Source organism: Cyclospora cayetanensis, unplaced genomic scaffold, assembly GCF_002999335.1.
Source record: "Cyclospora cayetanensis isolate NF1_C8 unplaced genomic scaffold, CcayRef3 CcayRef3_contig_72, whole genome shotgun sequence".
In the NCBI taxonomy this organism is placed as follows: domain Eukaryota; phylum Apicomplexa; class Conoidasida; order Eucoccidiorida; family Eimeriidae; genus Cyclospora; species Cyclospora cayetanensis.
Window position 1 is genome coordinate 1 of NW_020312723.1, and position 19,867 is coordinate 19,867.

The 19,867-nt window shown below is 51.5% G+C and overlaps 4 protein-coding genes across 4 annotated transcripts; 1 reads left to right on the forward strand and 3 right to left on the reverse strand.

The window, feature by feature from the left end:
* Positions 1-574: 574 nt before the first annotated feature.
* LOC34623013 (sodium-dependent phosphate transporter 1) lies at positions 575-3,276 on the forward strand. The gene is made up of 5 exons (XM_026335541.1): positions 575-682; positions 1,053-1,289; positions 1,782-2,135; positions 2,737-2,962; positions 3,218-3,276. The coding sequence occupies exons 1-5, from the start codon at positions 575-577 to the stop codon at positions 3,274-3,276; spliced, it is 984 nt and encodes a 327-aa protein (XP_026191326.1).
* Positions 3,277-4,319: 1,043 nt separating this feature from the next.
* Positions 4,320-7,348, reverse strand: LOC34623012. Its single transcript, XM_026335543.1, has 7 exons — positions 7,297-7,348; positions 7,178-7,239; positions 6,665-6,885; positions 6,351-6,558; positions 5,657-5,812; positions 5,086-5,482; positions 4,320-4,681 (listed from the first exon to the last, which is right to left on the reverse strand). Exons 1-7 carry the CDS (start codon positions 7,346-7,348, stop codon positions 4,320-4,322), a joined length of 1,458 nt encoding a protein of 485 aa, XP_026191328.1.
* Positions 7,349-9,751: 2,403 nt separating this feature from the next.
* On the reverse strand, positions 9,752-10,687 carry LOC34623011. Its single transcript, XM_022736150.1, has one exon. The coding sequence runs from the start codon at positions 10,685-10,687 to the stop codon at positions 9,752-9,754; it is 936 nt and encodes a 311-aa protein (XP_022587611.1).
* A 3,809-nt stretch (positions 10,688-14,496) lies between these two features.
* On the reverse strand, positions 14,497-18,545 carry LOC34623010 (the record flags this gene model as incomplete). The annotated part of the gene is made up of 4 exons (XM_026335544.1): positions 14,497-14,770; positions 15,080-15,090; positions 16,669-16,872; positions 18,498-18,545. Coding segments are annotated over 4 exons (537 nt in total), but the record flags the coding sequence as incomplete, so codon positions are not given.
* Between the last annotated feature and the right edge of the window lie 1,322 nt (positions 18,546-19,867).

Consider the following 19,867-nt stretch of genomic DNA (forward strand, 5'->3'; position numbering starts at 1 on the left):
GAGACTTGGATGAAGACCATTCTTTGGAGTGTGCTCTGTCGCATACTCTCTCTTTTTCAAGAACTCGCTGTCACTACCACCTCTCCTCTTCCCCTTCTCCTCTCTCTTTCTCTCTCTCTGTGTGTGTGTGTATATATGTATGTGTATGTGTCTCTCTCTCTCTCTCTCTCTCTCTCTCTCTCTCTCTCTCTCTCTCTCTCTCTCTCTCTCTCTCTCTCTCTCTCTCTCTCTCTCTCTCTCTCTCTCTCTCTCGCTTTCGGTGCAGAAAAAATTTCTCTTTGTGGGTGTGTTTTTGCGTCAGTGTCAGTCCGGTGCTTCTTGCTTCTCGCAACACTGGGAGCCGTGGCTCTGCGTGTTTTGTTTTTGCTTGCTGCAGTGGATTGAAGAACTGAAGGAAGTGCAGAACGTGTCGCCTTGTCGCATAAGCCAGTGGGCTTCTGCGCACATGGGTGTTGCAGTGGGCATAGCGTTTGGTGTATCTGCAGTGTTGACGGCAATTGTGTCTTCTTTGGTGTATCACTTTGCCTTTTATCGATTGCGGCGCTTTCGACGGAAGCGAAGCGAGCAGAACACGATGAACAACAACCCCAACACCCCCGGGCATAATCCAGAAAGACTCGACGAATCGGTAGGAGGGGGCACGTGCGCGACTCTTAAGGGACGAGTGAAGGGAAGTGGGGATGCAAGAAGGTTACTTGATGCATCTCAGTTCATGCCGCCGCTGCGGAGGACGTTCAAGTGACGCCTTTGCAGAAGGTGTGGCTTTGCATATATATACATACATGTATATATGTATGTATATGTATATATGTATGTATATGTATGCATGGATGTGTATATATATGTATGGATGTGTATATGTATGTATGGATGTGTATATGTATGTATGGATGTGTATATGTATGTATGGATGTGTATATGTATGTATGTGTATATGTATGTGTGTATGTATACGTGTATGTACATGTATATACGTGTATTTGTGTGTATATATACATGTGTATTTATATATAGATATACATATGTATATACATGTGTATGTATGCCATCAGGGCATCCGAGTTGACCCTGTAGATACAGCTGAGGGGTCAGGGGCGAGTTCAGTCCCTCCGCCAGATATTTTTGCGGCTCCTCAGAATGCATGCATGCAACAGCAGCACCCACGACTTGACTCGGCGTTTTCAGATTCTTCGGGGAGTGTGCTGTCAGAGAGATGCGATAAAACTGTCAAACAGAGACTCTATCACGCCTGGAAATCCATGCCGTGGTTCAAAGACATTCATGCGGAGGTAAGCGTAGACAACACCGCCACGCGTTTGCCTTTTCTACGCACACACATAGGCACACATACATACATATATATATATATACAGACATACACATAGGCATATATATATATATACATACACACATACATGCATACATACCAAGTCTCCTGCGAGTTGGACGCAAAGCAAAGTGTTTCAAATGAAGAGCTACACATGGGCTATATGTGGCAAGCATGAGTGTCAATTTGCCGTTCAAGAGGCATAGAGGAGGCTGCTTCCACGAGCAGTGTTGACGGCCCTCCCTTCCAGCTCCCGCTTCACTAGGCCTTGTCGATTGCATGTGGATTTATATATAAATATGTATATATATCAATATGTATATATATGTATGTGTGTGTTTTTGTGTGTGTCTGTACATACGTGTTTGATGCATGTGTATGTACGTAGGAGTCTATGACGGGTAGGCATGCGTATGCCGTCTATGTGTGTGCGCCGCTGATTTTGCATGCTCAGGGAGCCGAGGAGAACGAGTTCGTGGAGCGTCTCCAGAATGACGTCGAAACCTTCGATGTGGAGACAGAAATCTTTTTCTCCGCCTGTCAAGTGGCCTCAGCGTGCATGGGGTGTATCGCGCACAGTGCGAATGACACAGCCAATGCAGTGGGACCATTCGCCGCAATTTTGACGCTCTATCAGCACGGCATAGGTTCATCGGTAACCTGCCCGTGGTATATTTTGCTCTTTGGTGGTCTTGCAATGTCTATGGGCCTTGCACTTCTTGGATACAGAGTCATCAAGACTGTGGGGGTAAAGCTCGTCAAAATCACGCCTGCACGCGGCTTCTCCATGGAGCTGGGCGCTGCGTGGGTAAGTGTTGGGCATGGCTTCTTCGGAGCAGACTCATCTTCGTGACGTGACACGACGGAGCTAGCTAACGAGCGGCTAGCCAGCGAGTGGCTAGCTAACGAGCGGCTAGCCAGCGAGTGGCTAGCTCTAGATCTGCACATGGGTTCGAGGGGAGAGGAGAGGAGGTGTATAAGGATATACGGTGCTCCCTGCTCTTCTTATTGGCTCACTTTCTACTTGCTGCCTTGTGTTTTTGTTTTTGTGTGGAAACGTGTCGTCATTGCTGGATCATGGCCTCAGGAGGGGCGGGGAACTGTTGATGTGGTGTGCATGGGCTGTATATGCATATATATATATATATATATGTATATATGTATGTATGTGCGTCGTGTACATGTGTATATTTATATGCATATACGTATTTATGTATGTGAGCGCGCGTTGGGTGTAGGCGTGTACGTAATGTGTATGGATTATGCATATCTGTGTGTGGATTATGCAAGCAAGCGTAGGGTGCCCCTCAACGAACAGCGTATACATGTGTATGTGTGTAGTGAGTGCGTGTGTCGAAGCTCGGTAATTCTATGATGGCTTCTGACGGATGCTTGCGTGTGCTGCTCAGACTGTACTTATTTTCAGTGCTGTAGGCATTCCACTGTCAACGACGCACTGTGCAGTGGGCAGCACTGTTGGCGTCGGCTTGTTGGAGCCGCAACAGTCCCCGCTGCCTCTCCGCGAAGGATTGAAAACGTGCCCCCCTCGCTTTCCATGCCTCAACACCGCTTCTGTCAACTGGAAGCTCTTTGGGGGAATGGTCGCTTCTTGGATAGTGACGATCTTGTTCTCCTGTAAGAAGAGCATATGTTACGGCCCTCTTGTGTCTGTAAAGAAGCCATGGCACACTCTCACTTCTTATACATGGATCTGCGCTGCTAACCGTCTCTTCTATCTCTACCAATCTATCAATGTCACTCTGTCTCCCTGGCGCTGTCCTCTTCATAAGAAATAATTGTATCGTGAGGAGCTTTTTGGCGTGCTGCCGTCCGTTGAGTGCATGTCTGTGTGCTGCTGCCTACGGTGTATGTGTGTGGTCCTTCCTGCAGCGGTAGTTAGCGCATCCCTTTTTTCCTTCGCTGCATACTCTCCGCGTATTTCCATTTGAACTCCTTGTGCGGCGAAGCCTCTCGTTAAATCGATATGCCATTAAATAACGAAACCAACAGAAAAACGCCTTGGCGTGGGGTGTCTAGGCAAGGGGAGGTGTACCCCTGCCTCCTGGCAGCCCCCTTTCTCCCGTGATGAAAAGCTAATTCTTCTCTTGCCCGTCGCTCGCGTGCTCTGCAGAAGCAGCAGAACGTCTTCCTGTATGTACATGTACCGGGCAGAGAAGGCTTGCGTTCTTAAGGTGTGAGGGCAGCTTCGCGCTTGGGGTGTAGGCGTTCGCGTCTCTCCACCATGCCTTGCCAACACGCAGCCTTGGAGGACGGGGAAAGGGAGAGGGGCAAAGGGGGAAGAAGAGTGGCTTTGGAGACTTAAGGGGGAAAATTTGGCCCTTGAAGGGTTCAAAAAAGATAATTTTAATGGGAGCGTTCGCAGCAACGGATCTCAACGCGCGTAGAGCAGCCTAGCTGTGAAAATCGCCCCTGCCGTCCACGCACTGCTCTGCCCTTGCTGCGTTGCACAGCTCCCCGCATGCCTTGCCATCCGCAATGGCGTCCTTAGCTGGGCAGCGTCTGACGCATTTTATTCAATGAATAGGTGGGAGACAAAAACTGCCTCTCGGAGCAGGTCGAGCAGCTTAGCGCGCAGTTTTTTCTGCTCGAACCTGCCTGCGTCGCAATGTGCACGCTGGCACTTCGACGAGGAGAGAGCTTCCGCATCCGGCAGCAGCCCTTCCTTGCGCAGCTGCCCAGGATCGCCGCTGTGTGTATATCGTCGACCAGACTGCGTGACGCAAGACGGCGGAGCTTGCGAGGGGTGGGCTCGTGCGAGTTTCAGAGAGGACGCCTCAGCACTGCTGACGCCGTCTCTCAAGGGGCTTCCACGGCACTCTAGGTTGCCTGGGAGCAGGCAGTCTTCGACACGAAACACTAATCAAAGACGTTGATGCTGTGGCGCCCAAAAGCAGAGGCTGGCTGCTTGGACAGCACGTACTTCATGTGATACACAGTCAAGGTCTTCTTTCCACGCAAGAGGGAGACGTAGCTAGGGCACACGGTGCGAGCTGTTGTAGATGCGCGCGTCAGCATCCCCGTGGCGGGGGCGAGCAACACGCCTTGCTGCAGACGTGTAATGTCTAGGAGCAGGGTGCTCGAGGGGATTTCTCGCCAAGGATTTCCTGGCAGGAGAAGGCGACTCGTTTTGCGCTTCAGCCTGGCCTTGCCCACGAAGCACATCGAGGGGCCCTGCTGCCTTGGATTGACGTGCATCGAAGATCGCAGAGCCGACAGGGCGTCTCGCACATTCGTCTTGGTGTTGGTGAAGTGCAACTCGATGAGCTTCCGCTTGCATGTCTTGACCAGCAGTCCAGTGCAGGACGCCGTCACCCACACCGGCAGCACATGCATCTTCTCTGAAACCTCCATCGGCACGATGTGCTTGAAATTAGACTCGAAGCACGGGTTGGCAGCCTAAAATCGCCGCAGGAAGGAACGCATGCAGGCATGCAGGCAGGCAGGCAGGCAGGCGGTGCAATGCAACAGAGAACGGGAAAAGAGGGCGATCTCGACAACGCGCGAGGTGCTGCGTGTGGAGGCGCAGCCAGCTGCTCTACAGGCGTAGCGCTGCAGCTAATATGGTGACTGCCCCCTTATTGTCTCAGCAGACCCCTCTCTCGGCAGTAAAGACGCGTTTGGCTAGGGCAGAGACGGCAGTAGGGCCTTAATATTTAAAGCGCGAGTTGGTCAATCTTCTGAAGGGTCTTAGCTTAGCGTGTACTGCTAGGAATCATTAGTTCAGGATGATGAATCGCTGACTTCCGATTTTAGGATATTTTGCAGAAACAGAACCAAATTCACGGTCGTCTCCTTGCCACTCTCCATCTCCGCCTCCCTGGCTGCCCACCCCAGGGCCCTTAACGGAGTACCCAAATCAACTATGGGCAGCACATGCACCTTCCCTGCATCGTCCTTCGCGATCGCTGCGAACGAGGGCACTAAAGCCCACGAAGACAAGCTGCACTGCTGCATGGAATGGAGCGCTTGTCGCATGAACAAATGCGCAAAGCGGTAAAGCGTTGGGTTGGACCCATTGGGAATCTGCACCTCCTGTATAAAACTCGTCTTGTAAGGAGACTCAAAGCTGTACGCCACAGGGCCGTCGCTGTACGGCTCAGCTTCATCTGAAACGTGCCTCTCCAACGATGTAGGCTTCAGGATCAGCAGCTGGAAGCGCAAACATCGCAGTCGTGCAGCCATACACGCGCAGAGCATTCAACGCACACCGTAGCTAGCGGTGTCTTCCGCAATGTACGGAGACTGCATGCATGCAGTTTCCGTACATTGCCGCGTGGCCTCAATGGGTCAAAGCGCGTGTGCAGACACCCGAGCACCCCACGTGTACGAAGCCTTGGAGTCTGGCTGACACCTGGCAGCAAGCGCGCCGCTAGTGACTGTATCTGCACATCTTGCAGTGCATGCGCTGACACTTCCCTGCTTGGGACCATCTCTTTCTTCCACACTATCTCCCTCACTCTGCCACTATCGCTTCACTTCCCTTCCCCTTTGGACGCTACATGGACTGCTCAATGCAAGCGTCCCCCGATGAGCCTCACCTTGAGAGTCGCTGGTTGCATATTCTCATAGATCGATGAAGGCATAAAGGTTCCCAGCCGGTTGTTCAGCGTTCTCGTGAAACAGGGCGTTCCCTGCAGCGACCCCATAAAAATGCAAAAACGTCGTGCTAAGCAGCTTGATCTAGGGCGAACTATGACTTGCAGAAAGCAAAACTATTCTACCGCATGAAACCTGATGTAGGCTTTTTTTCAGCAGGCAAGGCTCATGAAGGTTTTCTCGCGGGCATATACGACGCCTGCGATGTACCGTGGACCCGAAGACCATGTCTTCCAGGATGAATCGAATTTCCTTTAAATCTCGGAGCGGAACGCTGATATCCTGATGGTTCATACTGATGAAGCCCTCATGCGCTTTCTCGTAGAGGGCCTCTATCTTCAAGCGGTGATCGAACCAGTTGCGCGAGCAGCCGGATGCCGCGGCAGTCGATGCGTTCAGGAGAAACATCCGTCCCAGCTGACCAACCGTTGGATTGTGTCCTTGTGGAACCTCCAGCGTGTGGACGAATAGGCTCCAGCGTCCGTTCGTTCGCTTCCACAAAGATAACACCTGAAGAGACCGGAGCGCAGCCGCAACCAGCTGTACGTACACCGCAGCATGGGCAGTGGACACCTGTGCGCGGCTGCCGCACAGACCCCGCGGGCCCACGCAGTCTGAGAGGGCGGCGGCTAAAAACGTTTCTTATAAGGAACGGAGCGCAAGTGCAAGCTGAATATCGAGATCCAAGCGTTTCTTTCTCCGCTCCCCTACTACGCATGCCGATCCGCAGGGCGAGCGACGAGGAAGCAGTTCAAGAAGGCGGCAGGGGAGCAGAGTCGCACCTTGATGTGCTTGTGGCCAAAGAGGGAGCCTGGCTGAACAGGTTCTAGATCTTTGAGTGCGAGCATTGCGGCGCGAATTGCGGGGTCTCTGAGCTCTTTAATGGACTCAAGCGACAGCAGGAAATCCCGCGTGTAGTCGTAAGCCTTGGTCAAGTACGGCTGACGCAGCCTCAGGGGATCGCCTCCACTCCGCTCCCCTTTGTCCTTATCCGGCGCCGGCGCTGCGCTGGGGTATGGAGAATGCACAAAGTAATGCGGGAGCGGCCTTGCCTGGAAGGCATGGAGGGGCTGTACGGGCACTGCGTAGAGTGGGGGGGTCCTGAAGGCGTAAGGCTGCTCCGCGCCAGGCGCAGGCACGGCGTAAGGGTCGTAAGTATATCCAAAGGCAGGCGTCGGCGCATACGGGTTTGGAGGTCTGTTGGGGGAGGCTCTACAGAGTTCGGGGGGCGGCAGGAGCCCGAGGAGCAGAAGCGCTAGCGGCAGCAGTCTGAGTACGTGGCGAGGGCTTCTTCGCTCAGGAACAAGCCGAGCCGGCGACATGGCCGCTCTCCACTCTTCTGTACGGCCTACCCTCGCGAGAGCTGCGGGAGGGGGAGCGGCAGGCTGCAGTGACTCCCCGCATTCACCTGTGCGCCAAGTTTCACCGGCGCGAGAACCCCGAGGAGGGCTCGCGGAAGTGCGCCAGCCATGCATTGCGCTACGGAGACCTTCCGCGCCTCTCTGCGAAACTGCGAGACATAAGGTTGAGGCTTGGGGGAAATGACGGGGGCGCAATGGACAGTGCAGCGAGGAACACCCAGATGGTGTTCTCCGACAGACTCTAAAAAGAAACGGGCGTAAGCAGCTTTATAATGCGTGCGCTGTGGCTGCAGTCGCACCAAGAAGAGCGCAGCTATTTGAGGCCCCTGCAACCGCACCAGCCAGACCCTGGCCCACGGGTGCCGCCGGCAAGACTTTCATCCCCTTGTCTAGCTCTGTCTCGAAAGACGCCTGAATGACTCTGACGCCCAGCTGTTTCCTCAATGCTGCGCGGTCGACGCTGTACTGCGCAAGCTGGTGGGAGAAAACGGCGCAACAGACGGCGTCCGTCGGCAGTGGTTGGCCTCGGGCGGCTGAGACTGCGTGAAGCCTTCGAGATCGCAGAGGCACCAAAAGGGCGCACTTGCAAAAAACCATATACAAACACCACGGTTACTCCGTAAATAAACATAGCGGGTTGTCTTTGACGCTCGAAGTGACCCCTATCCGAGTGCATGTTATGCGAACACCCCGTCGCTTGCGCGCGGCTTGGCGGCACGGCTTCGAGAGCGGCGATGCAGCCGACATAAAATATCTCCCTACGATCCTTGAAGTATCTTGCAATTTTGTAGATCCCGTCATGAGAAAATCATTTGCATGCAGCTACTGGCCGATACACAGCTTGGCTGCACCCGGTGTACAGACAAGCATACTTGCATTTGGGCTCCTTTGAAGCAGTGCAAGGCACGCGCCAAACGCCATTGACCAAAAGGAATATCAAGACTCAGCAACGCCTCTACTTTAGAGAATGATGATCAGACTTGTCCTCTTGAGGGCTGACAGAGTCAGGTTACGTGTTTTACTGGTTTTTGCATCGTTTTCGAAGACTGCGCAGGCGGCCAATGCTCTTCGCGCCCTGCGTCGCAGCAGAAGGGCCTGATCCGTATCAAAAAGATAAGCTCAAAATAATCATACAGTAACAGGGAGGAGGCCGCCAATTGTGGAAGCAAGGGTAGAAAGAGATGCGGATGGTGAAAGACAAACCCATATGTAGAACGGTGCTCATAGAGGCTATGTAAGATGAGAGGGCTATAGGGACAAATTGCGTGTTGTCTGTTCGGGCAGCCTATGTGTAAAACAAAAGAACAACTACTTCTATGACAAAGCGAGCAGCGAAGAACGGGCGCCTTTGCAGAATGGGCATGCTTCCTACCCATCCAAAGCCACAATGCACTGCCCCAGCGGATCCAGAATGCTGATGACACTCAAAAAAGGTTGTACCTTGGACTTGCAGCTGACTAGATCACAGCGCATATCTCTCTCCTCTGTCTTTCCATACACATCCATTCAAGCCAGACAAATTGGAAAAGAAAAGACGTAGCATAGTGATTCTTTCACCTGGGGAGAACAAGGTACTCCTGTTGCCCCATGAAATACAAAGCAGTTCCCCGTTTCTCCGCGTGGGCAGGTAGCTATTCAACCCATAGTGTGCCAGGCGTGCGTCGTAGAGAACTCTACACGCGTGAACCCGCCGCTCCCCACAAAAACCATCGAAGCAACACTTACTCCCCGCAGTGCCAACTCGCTAAGCGGTGCTCTACGCTCTCTGTAGAGCGCACTGCATTGTCTGCTAGCTGAGGGTTGCATGCCGACTTTCTCGGCAGCCACGAAATCTATTCGCGCGGCTGCTCCTGATACGCCCCTAATATCGTCTGAAGTCTAGGGTGTCTGGGCTCTCCAAGCGCCCGAAATATGGTTCATATATTCGTTTATGTACTCACTAACTGGTGAGGCTGCTCCTAAAAGAAAGCAGGAGCCAGACCACACTGAAACGGCAGCAGCTTCCTTTGGCCCTGCCAAGTTACACGCTCGCGCTGCCACGTGCCGATTCTGAGTCTGTGTTCCCTCTTTTGGGCGAACAATCGCAGCAGAAGTCATTGCCCCCGCAGCCCTTCTAGATATGAGGCAATGGTGCTTCAGAGTATGCGCATATATCTGTGTACGTACACCTGGTAGGAGGACCTAGAGGCCCGCTGAGTGGCCTCTTCTCCGCCGACGCCCCCTCAAACTGCCCACTCTCTTCTCTCTCTTGAACCCTCGTGCACACGAAAGAACACTGCGAGACCAGTGCAACCGCAGAAAACGGTTGAAAGGCCAAGCGAGCTGTCGTCGGTAAGAGCCAAGAACGCCCTGTATAACGTGCCCTCCAGAAGGTTCCCCATCTCCGCTTTGCAGCCGATCTGCCAGCCCCAAAACGTCCAAGTTTCCATCCCTTCATCGCAACGCCTTACATTTCATCCCTGGGCAAATCGTCCATCTCTCTCTGCTTATCAGGGGGGAAGGGAAGGAGTGCCAGATACTCGGAGGCTAAGAAGCCGTTCTGCACGCTGGGGAACGCGGCTCTCCTTGCCTGGTGAGTCTTCTCTCGAATGTTTTCTAAAGCATCCTCGAAGTCTTTCACTGCTTGCCTCTGCCGAGGGTCCTCCATAAGCAGCGTCAAGTCCGCCTGCCTGTCTGGGAACTGCATGTACCGGAGCTGCGCTAGGAGATATCCTGCACGAAACAACTGCTGCTGAGCCTCGTAGACCTCGATCAGGGCGTCAAAGAAGGATGAAACGTCTCTTAGCCGCTTTTCAGTGGTTGCTGCCTGATCCCACTTGTCTCGCATGTCCTTCGCACCCAATTTCAAGTATCCAACCAACAGCTCGTTCGCGAGAGTCCACTGAGCGGCTAGCTGCGGCAGCTTTGCAGCCTCCTCCTTATAGGCCTCTCTGCCTAGCTTCGGATCCCCTAGCTTCACCTTGACGCTAAAGAAGTCGTTGTATCTCTCCAGGAGTTGCCCCAGCAGATACGCAAAGCGATTCATGTACTGCTGTGTGTCCCGCTGCTCCTCGTCGATGCTACTAAAAGTATTCAACAGGTCTTGCATGGCTTCCAGACACCCCGGCGGATAAATCTGCTTCTTCTGAGCATCCTTCGACGGGGAATACAACGAACGCAGTTCCAGCTTCAGGTCCGACTCCGGCATGCCCTGAATTTCGGCGACCTGCACCTCTAAAGAACCGGGGTTCAAGTTAGCACGCTGTTCAAGAGTGCCTCCCCCATAGAGCTCAGCGTCGTTCAAAGTTTCCTCTTGGAGGCCATCAGAAGCAAGGGAGCCGTAGGGTGACGCTGCAACAGCTGCTGCGAAGAGGGCAGCCAAACCTTGGGAAGCGCGAACCATCTTAGGCGGCCACTGTCCGTCGGGGGAGTTTCTCAAAGCAAACTAGATTCTTAAAAGCGAAAAAGATGGCAGAAATGGTACGGCGCAGATCTCGCTGCGGCGGCTCCGCTGCAGAGCGCCAACGCCCCAGCCACTTGGGAGATGTGCTGGACGACACGGCAGGCGGCGAATAAGAAGATGACGACAATACAGGCAAACTCAGAGTGGGTAGATTCAGCGCTCGAATGTGGGGAACCGAGGAAGGAAGGGACCACCGAGGGTCATACTTGCATGAAGCGCCTCTTTGTTTAGGCAGCCATCGTGGAGAAGAGGCTGCGTAGCGGCGAAGTACGGCGTCTCTTCTACGGCACTTCGCGTTCCCCCTACAGCTCGCGCAAGTAAAACGAATTTAGCAATATTATGCAGTTCGATCTCGAATCCCTTCGCGGTGCTCTAAAAAAAACAGTCGTCTGGCCAGCTTTCCCGGCAGGACAGCGCCGGAACCAGTGGCGATCGAGCAGCTGCTGGATCATCGCACGCCTGCCTCCCGGGATTTTTTTCATTTTATTTAGACTGAGACTACGCCTTTACGCGCAGTAGCTCATCTCTCTTATGAAGAAGAAGCTTTTGCGGGTGCTTGTTAAGGGCCACAGGTCAGACGTGTATGCCTGCGTAGATGAGCATTTAGGGTGCGCTACAAAGTCTTGCACGGGTGACGCGTCCGAGTTTGTTCGTGGCCTTCGTTCTTTTGTTTTGCCGAGAGGGGGGCCTGAGCTCCGCCTTGGGTGGAATTCATTGAAACTGAAGATCTAACTGAAGGTGTGAAGAAGGCGCGTCATTTAGATTATCGGCAACGGTAGTAGAGGAGGCGCTAAAGGCACCTTACCTTTGCCTGTGCTTTTCTTGTAGCGTTAATTTGTGCGCTAGTGCTCGAACTCCATGTGGCACGCAGCAGGAACACAAAAACTATGCCCCGGTTAGGAGGTGCAGACCAGTAACTGGGGGCTGCGTTGCGTCTTTTACAAATCGGAGGTGCAGCACTGCGTTTCCCTCCCTTCGAGGCCTCCGCTGGGGGTACTGAGTCTCTCACTGAAAACGTAGAGCCATCTGCATTCCTCGAATCTGAAATGAACATCAGGCGGGGCAGCTAGGGTGTGCCTAACTGCACCCTTCGAACGTCCAGCGCATTCATCGCCAGTTGCCCATAGCGTGCTCCAGCTTAGAGGCACACACAAGACGGATGGTGAAGTGTATCCATCTAAGGCCACGCTTGAACGCCGTTGACACACTGCTTGATCCAAGAGCCGATGGTTAGCTGTTTCTTGACTGAGAACCCCACACAGACTCCATAGCCTTCGTGTAGAGTAGGGCCCCCTCCCGAAAAAGCTGCTCGGTGGGCAGTCGATGCAGTGTCTGCATGCGTCGTTGCGTGCATGAGCGGAAACGACTTGCAGCTCAGCGCACCAGGAGTCAGGGACCAAGAAAGAAAGCGGTTCTTGTTGACGCAACATGAACTTCGTTTGGTTCCACAGACAACACAAGCGGTCCTTAGGCCCTTTCACGTTTCTCTTCAGTGGCGAGATCGAGGCGCGCCCGCAGCAGCTAGCCGGCTAGCTAGCTAGCTAGCTAAGCGCTCTTTCTCGAGCACACACACGCCGGCCTGACGACGGCGTGCTTGCGGGGCGCTCAGTGCCTTTTCTTTGCAGAGAAGGAAGACGTCCACCTCCTGTGTTTCGCTTCGGTAGCGCATGCGCTCATGAGGTCATCCTCGTGCGACAAAAGCTTATGGGGCCTGCCTGGAGGGGGTTCTGCTAGTTTTGCTGCAGCACGTTACGCTGGCTGCTGCCCCCTTCGCCACCGTGCAAGCAACGGCGGGTGATGAAGACACGGGTGCGTTGGTTGGCGCTGCTTTGGCCTTGCAAGAAAAAAACGCAAAAGTCTAAATGCCTCTGGGGAGCATAGTCAGAGGTCTACGGGAGTGTGGGAAACGGTTACCCCTAGCCGTCTTGCGGTTTTTTTTAATAGAGAGAGGCCTCTTGCTTCGGCAGCGCAGCGTGCAAGCACTAGACAGCCTCTAAGAGCCGCTTTGCTCCTCAATGCGCTGCAGAATTCACGTGTTAGTGATGGACGGTGGAGTCTGCCCGCAGACGGACTTGCGTTGGCTCATGTTTCCCTTCGGGAGTGCGATGGAAAGAGGACAAGGGGTTAGGGGAGAATGCAGAGGAGGCTGAACGTCGTGGATGCGAGGGTGCTGAAGCTGCATGCTCTGCGTCCTGATGGCTAGAAACAAGTGGTAGCAGTGGTGGTAGTAGTGGTGATGGTGATGGTAGTAGTAGTAGTAGTGGTGATGGTAGAAGTAGGAGTAGTGGTGATGGTAGTAGTAGTAGTAGTGGTGATGGTAGTAGTAGTAGTAGTGGTGATGGTAGTAGTAGTAGTAGTGGTGATGGTAGTAGTAGTAGTAGTGGTGATGGTAGAAGTAGTAGTGGTGAAAATGGTGGTAGTAGTCGTAATAGTGGTAGTGCTAGTGATGGTGATGCCTAAAGATGCTTCTGTTCGTGTGGGGGGCAAGGTGTGTTTCCCTCCAAAGCCTATCAAGAACAACCCCTCTGGAGTGCCTCGAAGTGTGTGTCTCTGTCGTAGAGAATGTTTCGGCAGAAAGCAACCCCGTGTAGCACGCGAGCTGCTGTCTTCAGCGCCTTGCGAAGCGCAACGCACAAGGATCAGTTGAATTGAGGAGTGCTGCTGCTTGGAAAGATGGTGGCATTCAATCGAGGAGGATGGTCCTGACCTGCATGCCGACAAGAGGAAACCAGATAGCAGCACACAAACACAGCAAAAGGCGACATTGAAGTGTACATACACCGCACGCGCTGCGCGCAGAAGACACAGCAGCGCGCGTGGCAGCCCCCTTCTCCCCTTTCTCACTCCCCCTCCCACTCCCCCCAGAGAAAGTATGCTGTCAAGCATCAAAAAGCACGACCAAGCGGGGAGACAGATGCCAGCAGCCTGCTCACTTCTGCCGTTGGAGTAGAGGCTGGGCAGATAGGACAAGGCACGACTTGGCGGATCGCTCTCCGCAAGCCTAAGCGGGAAATACATGCGCTGCAACGCATGCATGCGCAGCACACACGTGCCGCAAGGAGCAACCGAAGACGCATGCACGGCAAGCAGCGCTACTGGACGTAAACATGATCAGCTGACGCGGACCGCTACATCAACAAAAGGAAGGAGAGATATTCTCGCCAGCCTAAGACTCTGGTGGCTCCTCGTGACAGCCTGCCACATAAACGGGGGTAGAAAATTGCTGGAATGCGCAGGAGGGAGGGGGGATTGCTGGGGCAGAGAAGAAGTATATGGATGTGTATGGTTTTTCTGTATGTAGGTTTGTATGTCTACATGTATCTATATATATATATGTCTGTATGAAATATATGTGTATCTATATATATATATATATACATATGGATGTGTTTAAATGTCTCTCTCTCTCTCTATATATATATATATATATGTCTGTATGAAATATATGTGTATCTATATATATATATACATATGGATGTGTTTAAATGTCTCTCTCTCTCTCTCTCTCTTTATATATATATATATATATATATATATATATATATATATATATATATATATATATATATATATATATTTACATATATATATATATATCTCTCTCTCTCTCTCTCTCTCTCTCTCTCTCTATATATATATATATATATATATATATATATATATATGTGTGTGTGTTTTTTTTTTTTCCTTTGCACCCCGTCCCCCCGTTCCCTTCCGTTCGCCTCCCTTCTTCCAGGCAAGTGCGTTTCTCACGCGCAGACGACATGACCGCAGGAGAGCAGCTTCGCTGGATTTGTCTGCGTCGCTTCTTCTTTGCTGACAGCACAGGTGATGCAGGAGTGAAACTGCAGACGAGGTCCTAAGTCGAGCTCTAGCGGGAGACGCGATCCTTTTGCAGCGCATGCGCAGCGACTTTCCCCGCAAATCAGACAGCCGTAGATCGGCAGTCCTCTCCCTCCGTGACTGCTGCCAGAGTTGCTGCCGCCGACATCGTGTGGCAAAGCGCTGGCGGCAACAGCCGTCCTCGAAAAAATCGGAGAAGAGGCGTTTCGTCCGCTCACCAGCGTGAGGCTCCCCCTCGCAGGATGAAGCTGCGGAGTCTCCCGCTGTCTGAAAAACTCCCTGCCCAGGCTGCTTACAGCCTGTGCTTCCTCTCCCCTACCTCGCAGTCTCTCCCTCTCCGCAGCAGGAGAAAGCTGCAAAGAAGGAGGGGGGGGAGAGAGGCGACGCGAAGCCTCCTCTCTCCCCCCCTCGCGAAGAAGCGACATGCTCGAAAAACTTCTCCCTCCGCGAGGAGAACTACTGCCGCTCGAAAGTGGATTCAGCAGCAGCAGCTGCACTAACTGCACACACACGCACACACGCAGGAGGTTTAGACACAACGCACATCAACACATATACATACACAAACATAGTCACAAAAACCAACATTTCCACGAACAGACATATTCACAAACAGACGTATTCACAAACAGACATATACACAAACAGACATATTCACAAACAGACGTATACACAAACAGACATATTCACAAACAGACGTATACACAAACAGACGTACACACAAACAGACGTATACACAAACAGACATATACACAAACAGACCTATTCAAAAACAGACATGTACACAAACAGACATATTCACAAACAGACATATACACAAACAGACATATTCACAAACAGACGTATACACAAACAGACATATACACAAACAGACGTATACACAAACAGACATATGCACAAACAGACATATTCACATACACATACACAAACAGACGTAACCACGTACACATACAAAAACAGACGTAACCACGTACACAGATATACACAAACAGACAAATTCACATACACAGATATACACAAACATATACATACATATACACAAACTTATTCACAAACATACATGTTCACAAACATACATATTCACAAACAGACATATTCACAAACATACATATACGCACAAACATGTACACAAACAGACATATTCACATACACAAACAGGCATATTCATATACACAAACAGGCAAATTCACATACACAAACAGGCATATTCACATACACACATATACACAAACACAAAGAGGTATACTTACACAAACACAAACGCATACACAAACATACGCATACACAAACACATACACACACACAAACAGGCATATTCACATACACATACACAAACACAAACACAAACACAAACAGACATATTCACATACACACAGACACAAGCATATATACACAAACATATACACAAACACAAACATATGCGTACACAAACACAAACACACATATTCACGTACACAAACACATACACAAACACATACACAAACACAAACAGGCATATTCACATACACACGTACACAAACACATACACAAACACATACACAAACACAAACAGGCATATTCACATACACACACACACAAACACATATACACAAACAGATACACAAACATATACACATATAAACAAACACAAACACATACACAACCACACAAACACATACACAACCACACAAACACATACACAAACAGATACACAAACACACACACATATACACAAACACACGCACAAACACATACACACACACAAACAGACATATGCACATACACACAGACACAAACATATATACACAAACAGATACACAAACACATACACACACACAAACACAAACAGACACACATACACACACACAAACACAGACAGACACACATACACACACACAAACACAAACAGACACAAAAATATATACACAAACCTATGCACAAACAGATACACAGACACATACACAAGCAGACCCACATACACGAGCACATGCACAAGCACACATACACAAACACACACACATACACGAACACATACATACATACACATACTTACATACGCATACATATATACACGTGCAACCACACAGAGAGCAGCATACCTCCATCAACTTGGGGAGAAAGACACCTCCAGCGCAAACGAGGACTGCCAAGGGGCTTTCTTGCGGCAGTGCAATGCGTTGCATGCCATTAGCAACTTGACAGCAGCAGATGCAGTTGTTAATTTCCGAGTTGTCTCGTCCAAAGTCTGTGGATGCAGAGCGGCAGCCGGGGTGTTTCCCTGGCAGTTGTCTTGCGAAGGTGTGCTGCATGCGCGCGTCATCTGCAGCGTGTATTTCTTCACTTGCTGCCGGATTGCTGCTGCTGCTGCACTTGCAGCAGCAGCAATCCGAGACGCAGCAGCATGCACAAATTGCCGGAAAAACAAGCCCTCCCAGTATTCCTGCTGCAGCGTCTGCGTCTGATGGGGCCCTCGAGGAAGGAGTGCTCGCATGCTGCTCTTCGCTGCTGCTGTTGCTGGTAATGCTGCAGGTTCTACTCAGATGTTGTGCGGAGACGTTCGGCGTTGTTGTTGCTGCTGCTGTCGCCGCTGATGAAGCGCTTGGACGTGTCGGAGTCTCAGCAGGTGCTGCCGGAGGAGGAGCTGCCCGCATGAGAAGTGCCTCTTCTTCCTCGCGCGCAGTGTCTGATCGAAGGAAGCATGCAGCAGCAGCAGCCGGCAAGCAAGCAGGAGCAGCAGTTACAGCGCGTTGCATCTTTTGTCTGCAAAAGGGAATTTACTCATGCGGTCTGTCTGCTGCACGGAGGCGAAACAGCTCTCACGGTAAATAACACACAGTACAGAGAGGGAAGAAAAGAGAAAGAGAGAGAGACAAACACAGAAAGAAAGAGAGGGAGAAAGAGAAAGAAAGAAAGAAAGATGAAGAAAGAAAGAAAGAGAGAAGGAGAGAGAAAGAAAGAAAGAGAGAGAGAGTGTGTGTGTGTGTGTATGTCAGAGAGAGTCTGAGAGCAAGTGTAACTCAGACAGCAAATGAGACTGAGACAGCAAACAAGCATGAGAGAACAAGTGAGTCAGGTAGAAAGTAAGTGAGACAGCAAGTGAGACTGAGAGAACAAATGAGTGAGACTGAGGAGCGAACAAGCGAGAGGATAGATTCCTGTTTGTTGTCGAGCAACATATCTGCCAGGAGGGCTGGCATGAGCGTCTTACGACTACTTGGCTGCAATTGCAGCTCTTTCGCGCTTACGTGATGTTAAAAATCTACTGCGATTTAAACTGCGGCTTGCACTTCGTGTGTAAGGCGCTGTGGGAGGAAAAGGGGGAGCTCGCTGATGCAAACGTCTCCCCGCAGCGAGTTGTTGCCTTTGCTGTTGCCGTTGTTGTTGTTGCTCTAGTTGTTGTTGCTGCTCTAGTTGTTGCTGTTGCTGTTGCTGTTGCTGCTCCAGCTGTTGCTGCTGCTCTGGCTGTCGTTGTTGTTGCCTTTGCTGTTGCCGTTGTTGTTGTTGCTCTAGTTGTTGTTGTTGTTGCTCTAGCTGTTGCTGCTGTTGCTGCTCTCGCTGTTGCTGCTGCTCTGGCTGTCGTTGTTGCTGCTCTCGCTGTTGCTGCTGTTGCTGCTCTCGCTGTTGCTGCTGTTGCTGTTGCCGCTCTCGCTGTTGTTGCTGCTCTCGCTGTTGCTGCTGTTGCTGCTCTCGCTGTTGCCGCTCTCGCTGTTGTTGCTGCTCTAGCTGTTGCTGCTGCTGTTGCCGCTCTCGCTGTTGCCGCTCTCGCTGTTGATGTTGTTGCTGCTCTCGCTGTTGCTGTTGTTGCTGCTCTCGCTGTTGCCGCTCTCGCTGTTGTTGCTGCTCTCGCTGTTGCTGTTGCCGCTCTCGCTGTTGTTGCTGCTCTCGCTGCTGTTGCTGCTCTCGCTGTTGCCGCTCTCGCTGTTGCTGCTGTTGCCGCTCTCGCTGTTGCTGCTGCTCTCGCTGCTGTTGCTGCTCTCGCTGCTGTTGTTGCTCTCGCTGCTGTTGCTGCTCTCGCTGTTGCTGCTGCTCTCGCTGTTGCTGCTCTCGCTGTTGCTGCTCTCGCTGTTGTTGCTGCTCTCGCTGCTGCTGCTCTCGTTCACCTTGCTGCTGTTCGGTTTCTTCCGGAGAGCCGCTGCCTCCTGTTGAATGCTCTTCTGCAGCAGTTTGTGAGGACTGCCACCTCGTCGAGTCTTCTTGCTGCTGCTGAGTCTCATGCAGACGATTAAGATAGAGAGAATGCAAAGCTCCCCATGGTCTTAAAGGCTGCCCTTCCTCATAATAATACGGCATGGCAAGCTCAGATCCTGAAACATAATACTCCACAGTTCGCCTCTGTGGTGATAGTCCAGCACGCCTCAGCTGAAGCATCCGCTGCTCCTGCGACACCTCTGCATGCAGCCGTGGAAGCTCCTGTTGTTGTCTTTGTTGTTGTCTTTCTTGTTGTCTTTGTTGTTGTCTTTCTTGTTGTCTTTCTTGTTGTCTTTGTTGCTGCTGCTGTTGTTGCCTTTGTTGTTGCCTTTGTTGTTGCTGCTGCTGTTGTTGCTGTTGCTGTTGTCTCTGTTGTTGCTGCTGCTGTTGTTGTCTTTGTTGTTGCTGCTGCTGTTGAGTCACATCCACGCGTGAGCGAAGCGGCTGCCTCACGCCTTCTTGCAGAAGTCTCGACGCTGTCTCCGAGGGCATGCCTCTTGATACTCGCGCATCTCCGAGCGCCGTTGCATGCGCGCCGATGCCAGAGAAATCTCTGCCTGAAACTGCCGCCTTGCTGGGGTGTTGCTGCAGCTGCAGGGCAGTACGATGCCGCAGCAGCTTCTGGTGATCCTCAAGTTGGAGCCAATAGACGCGACGTTGACTTCTTTCCAGCTGTTGCAACTCCCAAAGGGCTGCCTCCTGCTGCGCCTGCAGGTGGACAGGTGAAGTGAGGCTTCTTCCATCCGCTGAAAGTCTCTCCGCATCGAGAACCACCTCCGATTCGCAGAGGGGGGAAGTTCCCCAGGCATCACGATCGCTCCCTTGTTGCTCGTGCTGCAATCTACGCAAAACAGCAAAACTCCAGAAAAAATACAAGCCAGCAGCGCATGCGTACAGTGCGCTGTTTTGACCCCACCAGGTCTGACGACAACAGCAGCAGCAGTAGGCGAAGAAAAAGGAGAAAAAGAAGAAGACGGACAAAGAAAAAAGAAGCAAAAGAGAAAGAGAAGACTGAAAACGAGAAAAAGAAGATAAAAAAGAGGAAAAGAAGAAGAACAAAGAAAAAATGAAGCAAAAGAGAAAGAGAAGGCTAAAAAGAGAAAAAGAAGA